The 8,003-nt window shown below is 22.3% G+C and overlaps 1 protein-coding gene across 1 annotated transcript; it reads right to left on the reverse strand.

Moving 5' to 3' along the window:
• Nucleotides 1-620: 620 nt before the first annotated feature.
• LOC145327792 (uncharacterized) lies at nt 621-7,179 on the reverse strand. The gene is made up of 12 exons (XM_080171345.1): nt 7,024-7,179; nt 6,823-6,871; nt 4,843-4,885; nt 2,714-2,778; nt 2,567-2,618; nt 2,360-2,417; nt 2,228-2,302; nt 2,087-2,165; nt 1,529-1,624; nt 1,013-1,088; nt 793-866; nt 621-730 (listed from the first exon to the last, which is right to left on the reverse strand). The coding sequence occupies exons 1-12, from the start codon at nt 7,100-7,102 to the stop codon at nt 643-645; spliced, it is 834 nt and encodes a 277-aa protein (XP_080027471.1). The 5' UTR covers nt 7,103-7,179; the 3' UTR covers nt 621-642.
• Between the last annotated feature and the right edge of the window lie 824 nt (nt 7,180-8,003).

The raw sequence follows: 8,003 nt of genomic DNA on the forward strand, positions 1-8,003 counted from the left end.
TCGGTGATAGCCAGGTTATGTACCCTGGCTTTAAGCATTTCTCGGCAAATGTTTTCTGTCTGGCCTAATTGAAACATTGTTTGAACATTCCAGGTGCAAATTTTTGCTGGTCTGCGGGAATTCAGAATCATCCGCTTGACTGGTCTTTTAGCGGTTTCCCAGCCAAACATCATATTGTTGTTCCCAACTTCTACCTCGTTCCCGAGCTCAAAGATAAATTGGTCTTTACTTTGTGCTGATTGAACGTGAGCAGATTTTTCTAGAGAAGGATTGTTAGCCCCACCTAAACACCTGAACTGGGGGAAGTGACCAGAATTCAGTCGGTGCAGAATGAACGGCATGCACATAACTAATCTTCCCTCCCCTTAGAAAAAAATGCACTAACTATATTGTTATATAAACAATAATAGTTATTTCTCGTATCGTATTATAAACGGCTTTCCGCGGATATAGAATGTACAATTATAAGATTAAAACTAGTTTTTTTAGCCCCGTGGTGCAACTTTAAACCTTCTAGCGTTACGATTTTTTAAATGTTGTTCTTTTGTAAGTGTTGGTATTTTGTAGCAACGACTAGTTAGTCTTTTGTTAGGTTGGTCTATTGTAGCAATGGCATCAAAAAACATTACGTTTTATTTTTTATTAATAAAAATTTAAAACACATAAAATAACAAACAAATTATAGTTTAAAGTATGTTTTTTGCTATTGTTTAAAGAAAAAGGAAGAGATCTGAAAAAAAATAAGATACATATTTATAAATTTTTGTAATATTAAAAATTGTAAAAAATTACCTTATATTTATTAGTTTAGAAGTTTCTTCAATAAACACTCCGTTAGCTGCAGAAACACGACAAGTAAATTTAACCTTTAATAAATATTTTTAACCAGGTAATTTTTACTAAATATAATAAAAATATCGAGATTTTTTTTAATTTTGCAATTTTTTTTTAATAAAAACTCTAGTAATAATTTAAAACTCTTTTTTTTTAAAAAGAATAATATAAAAGTAACCTGATTTTTTTTGTTTAAATGATACTGTTGTAATTTAATTTTCATATTTAGAACTGTTTCTTGATTGTTGATTTCTCTAAAAAAAATACTTATATAAAAAGACTGGCAACAAAATTTATTTTTATCTTTTTGAAAAATTTTAAATGCATGTAGGTAAAACACAGCAATAAACAGTCAAAAAAAATTATCTAAACTAGCTTAAAAAAAAATAGTGTTTTTTGAACATAAATATTTTATAAATTTAAAAGTTATAATGTCAATTTAAAAAACAACTACAATCCTAACATTTAATTACTTTTAAATAGATTTAAGTTGTTTGAATTTTAAATAATAATCTTTAAAAAATTTTAATTGTGCAAAAATTTATCTTAATATTTAAAAAAAATTTTAAAATTAAGAATTCTTTAGCAAATTATCATTTTTTTGTTTAAAAAACTTTTATTGAGCAGAATGTGCCTAAAACTTTTTTTTGTTGTTTATGCATTGTCAAACTATAGTTTTTTATTGTATTATTACCCTGATTTAATAGAAAGAATAATTTCTGCTGATTCTTTTGCTTTTTTCTCATTGATTAAAAATTCAATTGTTGGTTTTACATTCATTTGCGGTAATCTAAAAAAGGAAATTTTTAGTTGTATTTGTTGTTAAAAGCTGCTAATATGCAGTATAGACGCTTAAAAAATTATTTAGGTAATTATACTCTTTTTTATATGAATGTAAAGATATTTTATATTTATTGATGCTGCATATTTCTAAAATGTTCACAAGGAGTTTCAGCTTTTTTTATAAAAATAAAGTAAACAAGGATGATAACATACATAAGTAGCAAAGCACATATAAATATAGAAAATAAAAAAATAGCTTAAAACCTGCTAAAAAGTGTTACGGACTGACAAACAAACTAAAAGACGGACATACAAAGAAAATTTTAAGTAGCTATGCTACTAAAAATTGTTTTATACAACAATATAGGAATTTTTTTATAAAAACGCATATTTTATTATTCAATAGTTTAGTCTTTTAAAACCTATCAGCAAATGTGTCAAAACTTCCTTCCTGTTTTTTTTTTTTTACCTGCAGTCAAGATTTATCCAGGTATTTAAATAAGCCTGCAAAAAGTCACCAAAGATTTTAGGTGGTGAAGAAGGTGGTTCTGAAAAAAATTTTTAGGTATAAACAAAAAAACTATTTTCTTTTGTAAAAACGTAAATTTACCAATAATTTGCAAATAGTGTTTTTCAGAAACTGTTTCAAAAAAGTCTTCTGTTGTAACTTCGCAAGTGTAAAAACCTTAAAAAAAAATTAGGTTAAAAATTATTATTTTTTAATTTAATTTTTATTTTTTACCTGACATGTCTGCATGTATATTTGATAATATAACTGTTTTTTCATCACAGTTTTTTTCCTTAACATCATGTAAGTGCATTCATTTGCAACAAAAATTTTTTAATTATATGATAAAAAAAATATATAAAAAAAGTAATTTAAACCACAATAACTATAAATGTATAAAGTAAATTTTCAGGTAAAGATTTTTTTTTTTTTTAAACTTACCTGCAAATGTAAACCAGGAGGCAAAAAAAATTTATGAGGGTTATTAAAGTCTCTAAAAATAAAAATTAATTTTTTAAAAATTTCATATATTTTTTTTTAAATTTATAAAATAAAATAAAATAAAATAATTTTGCTCTCTAAATCTACCTTGGAAAAAATCGAAAAAACTCGTGTTGTCCCTTATACCATTTAACACTTCTTAGTGTTTCACCCTAAAATAAAATTTTAAAAATGTTTTTGTTTTGAAACAATCTTAATTGCAAATTAAAAGCATAGTTATAATTTTTAAAAAAACCGCAATTTTAAATTTTTTAGAATTTTTATACTTTTATAATTTAATAACTGATGTTAAATTTTTATCCTAAAAATTGAATTTTTAATTTTTTAAAAATAAATTTTTTTATTAGGTAAAGATTTTGAATTAGAAAAAAGAAGAAACAAATATTTTATTTTGTAAAATTTCAAAACCAAAAAAAAAATTTCGTAAAAAAAAACTATTGTTTTTCTTTCTCATTTTTGTCATAGCATTTAATATAGGTCAAATTACAAAATTTTGATTAAACATTAGCTTTTTTTAAAAGCAAAGCTTTTCTATAATTAAAGTCAGTCCGTCCGTAACGGATAGCTTATTTCGTTATTTTGGGAATGTTAGAATTGTCCTATCGATTTTAAATTTTGCATGGTGATTCCTATAGTAGTTAGATACGATTTAGAAAGCGTAGCAACTCTCAAATCATTACCAAAATGTGTGTACGTTTATTTAAAAACATGTTGATTTTTTTACTTTTTTAACAACAAATTTTTATGTAATCAAATCATCAAATTGATCTGATTTTTGATATATTGATTCCTGGGACAACAAAGTATAATGTAATCCTAAAGTTCTAAAAATGTAAGTATGTCCATAAAAATTATCCTGTATCAAGCAGTTTTACAACAAATTTACTTACAATTTTGCTCTTACTCTTATAAATTTATATTATGATAATTAAGTTCTATAACTATACAAGTAATAATGTCCGTTTGTCCTACCGTTTTGCTTTTGTGGATGTTGTCATCCTTGTTTTATTATATTTTATAAGGATTAGTAAAATAACAAATCGTTTTTTAAAAATTACTGCCTATTTGTGTCAGTTTTTGTGACTTAAATAAAGTTAAAAGGTTTTTTAAAAAAAACATAAAAAAAAAAAAAACCTAAAACAAATTTTAAATTGCTCAATATTTGACTAACATGAGCAATTCTGAATCTTCTGCTTGTGACAAAGAAGTCAAAAAGGTGCACAAAGAAAGACAAGAGAGATAACACTGACAGCAGAGCTAAAAAAGCTTATAAAGAAGCATCTATACATAGTCTTTTAAGAACAAAAAAACTTTTGAGTTAACTTCTAAAATGCTTAGACAGATATTTTTTTTAAACTAACTAGTCTTTTTGTAAAATTTAAATTATTTTGACAATTGAAGAAAATTTTTCTGTTTTTTTTTCTCTAAATTAGGTCATATATAAAGTTTAAAAGAAAAATGATAAAAAAAAATTGACAACAAACTAGGATTTTGTGCTAAAAGAGGATTTGTTGACGAATTTTTTCTGTTTAGAATAATTATTATTTAATGTGTTAAACTTAACCAGATTCCTTATGTAAATCTTTAAGCTAAAACAGACAAATTAAATATAAAATACAAATTGGACTATTTGTTAATATCAAAAAGACTAAAATTTTGAATATACCTACAAATCTTGACTAAAATATAACATTAAATTAAAAATAATTGAAACAAAGTAACAAAATTATTAAAAGTAAAAAAAGCTTAAATAACTAAAATTTATTAGGTTTTTTAACAGTTTTAAAAATTTTAAACAATTAAATTGCATTTTACATTAGCTACTTATTTAGAATTTGCAAAATATTTTCAGAAAACAAAATATAAAACATTAAATTGTATGCTAAGACCAAGTGCAAGAGTATCTTAGCAGAAAAAAAATATAAAAATTAAGGTAAAATAAACATGTGTCTAGAATTAAACATAAAAAATTTCAAAAAAATGCTTAAGATTAGACCCAACTACTAAAAACGTAGACAAAGACAACTAAAAACGACTTTGACGCACTTAACTGAAATTATTAGAACTAATATAAGATTTTTTTGAAAGAACTCTTAGTACTTTCTGGACTTTATGGTCAAAAAAAAGGCATTTAATGATGATAAAAATAGTTTACCTGATTTTTTATTTTTTAAAATTTACTGATTAAACATTAGGTTTTTAAAGAAAAAACTTACTTCTAAATCATAAAAACAAACTAGTTTTACATCCTCTCCTGCTCTAAAATGTATTATAAAATAAAAAATTTTAATTCTAAGCATAAAAAAATGTATTAAAAAACTATTTAAAGATAGACAAAAAATCAGTTTCTGGAGCAAAACTATTCCTTGTAAGTCCTTTAATTTTTTTTTCTGACTAAAAAAATTTTTTAGCTTTTATAAGAGACTAAAATTTTTTGTCAACGTTATAAATATGGTAGTTTAATTATAAAGAAAATATTTAAATTTTTAAATATTTACATTTTTTTAATGATTTAGGTGTTTTTAATTTGACTTTTAATAATAATATAACGTATTTTTGTAATTAAAAGATTGCTGAAGAATATTTTAAACATTTATTAATTTTTTTTTTTTCGCGAGACCACATTTTTTAATTTTTTTCTACTGTTGTGTCCTTTTGAGAACAAAATAAGTAAAAGTTGAAATTTTAGTCACTTAATTACTAATTTGATGAACTAATTTTAAATAATCTTTCCTTTTTGAGAAATATCAATAAATACAACACATTGTTTTGTAGTTTTTTTACGCCTTTTATTATTTTTAGCTTTAAAATATTTTAAATCTAATTTAGTTTTATGTTTTTGAAAAGAATATAAAAAATATTTAAAAAATATAAACAATTTTTTTTCAAACCTAGTTTTAAAGAATTTTAGTTTAAAGCCTCATTACTTTAATTTTTTTTAGCTTATTGGTGTTTTTAGTACATAGTAAATTTTCTAAAGAATTCCGAAATGCAATTGGTTTTGTAGACCTCTTATTTTTTAAAAAAATAAGAGGCCTACAAAAAAAATGATTGCATATAATAATTTTTGAACTATTTTACATTTACTACTAACTAAAAACACCGATTAGCTATAAAAATAAATGGTAAGACACCTTCTTTAAAAAAGCGTTTGAAAATTTTTTTATATATTTGTAATTAAAAAAATTTATGATTGTTTTTTTACAAAAAAGATAACCTAGAGACGTATGTAACAACATTTTGATTACATTTTAGGTCAGGTATAAGTTGTTGCATATTTTAGTCTTGAGCTTTTTTTTTGGTAAGTAAGTCGTTAAAAAAAACTCAAAGGTTTTTTGCCTCTTTTAATTTACTTTTTTTTTTATTTAAAAAACATTGTGGTTAGATTATGCATTTCTTACGTTTATGCTTGTTTATAATTAAAATATTATTATAACTTTTGAACATAGAATTTGTTATTTAAGAAAATACATTTAAATAGATTTTGTTTATAGAAAAAAAAGGCAAAAAAGCATTTTTTAATAATTCTTTTTAATTTTTTTTTATCTCTTATGGTAGTAAAATATTTTTATTTTTTTGTTTTGGTAAATTGAGAGTAAAGTTTTGGTTTTTAAAAAGACAAATTTATAAGAGCGTAAATTTTTTTTTATTAATTAGTAATTGGTAGTTTTGAAAGTTAGTTTGTAAAGAATGTTTCTTAAATTTTGTAATTTGATGTTTAATATTTCGCAATGAGCTCTGAAAAATCAAATTTTTTATTTAACAAGTTTTTTCAATAAATAATTGAAAAAACTCAATAAATAAAAAAATTATATTTAACTATATGTGTTTAGCAAATTTTTTTTGTTGCGTTTTATTGCTCTAAAACCAACATTAATTAAAAACCTTATATATTGCAAAATAAACTTTTAAAAAAAAAGGATAACAAATCCTAATCTACTTTTTACTAAAATACAATAGTTAAAAAACTTATTTTTTTTCTTAAAATAAATAGTTTTTTACTTTAAATCTAAGGTTTTTAAAAAGTGTTTTTTAATAAACTTTTAAAAAATTTTTAAAAACTTGTCCAATAAACAAAAAAAATTTTAAAATCATATTTAATTATCTTATAAGCAGTTATAATTTTATATTATTTGTAAAAGATCTTATTCTTTTCTATATTATAAATTTTTTTTTTTAATTTAAAAAAAAAATACCTGGCTGCTTCTGGTATATCAAATTTCAAAATTTTTACTTGATTGCTACCTAAATTGTTTTCATTTATTATAAAAATTTTAAATAAAATGTCTTTTAGTTAAAAAAAATTTTAGTAAAATATTTTTTTTTGTAAAAAAAACTTATAATCAATGTTTATATTTAATGTTTCTTAAAAACAATTTTTAAAAAAGTTATCTTACTTTTAAGCAATAAAGACAGTATTAACAATTTCAAAAAATTTTGAAAATGCTGAAATATATTAAATCTATATACATCCATTCTAAGTGTAACTGTGCTTCTGTTGTGCCGCTAACTAAAGTATAGATGGAACTAAACTATTTTATTGGTTGATAAAGTCCGAAGAGAGAAATATCTTTTGACGGAACTCATGCAAAGAAATGCCGCCTAAAGTATTTGCGTTTAACTGAAAAAAATAGAACTACTTTTTATCTAATTATTACCTTTAATTTGCAGGAAGTTTTTGAAAAAAATTTTACTTTAAAATTTATAATATTTTTAAAAATAATCTTTATTAAGTTTTATTTTTTTGTAATGACCTAAATAGGTACTTTAGTGGCCTAGAAATTAAATTTTATCTCTATTTTTCTAATCTAATGATTTTTCAGCTATGTGCAGGTTTAAAACTCTTTTGCATATTTTAATTAAAACATGAAATGCAATAAATAAGAATTTAAAAAATTTGTTGACTAAGTTTACTCTAAACCAACGATAGTCAATTTTCTATAAAAATGCATTTTACCTTAAGAAAAAAAATTGACTATTTTTGGTACAATATTCAGATGTATCTATTTTTTTGGTTTTAATATACTTTGAATATGCTAAAAAGTTTTTAGTAGATAATTTACATTTAGAAGCTTTGATGACTTTCTATGTTTTTATCCTTGAATATATTGCAGCTAATCACTTAAAATCAACTCTACATAACTCTTTTAGTCTGTAAATGTCAGTCTGTAATACTTTTAAGGTTAACAATTTTTTTTTGTTTGGTAATATTTTCCTCACCATCGCATCTTTCATGTAAGAAAACTTGGGGTTTTTTTAAGCTAAGCTGTTGTGTAGTGACGCAAATTCTATTGACAAGAAAGGCTAAACAAGTTAAAACATATATAGAAATGCTTCACTTTTAATTATAAACACTAGAATTGTTACATAAAGTACA

This window comes from Acartia tonsa, chromosome 9, assembly GCF_053477335.1.
Source record: "Acartia tonsa isolate MP-2025a chromosome 9, ASM5347733v1, whole genome shotgun sequence".
NCBI classification, from domain to species: Eukaryota; Metazoa; Arthropoda; class Copepoda; order Calanoida; family Acartiidae; genus Acartia; species Acartia tonsa.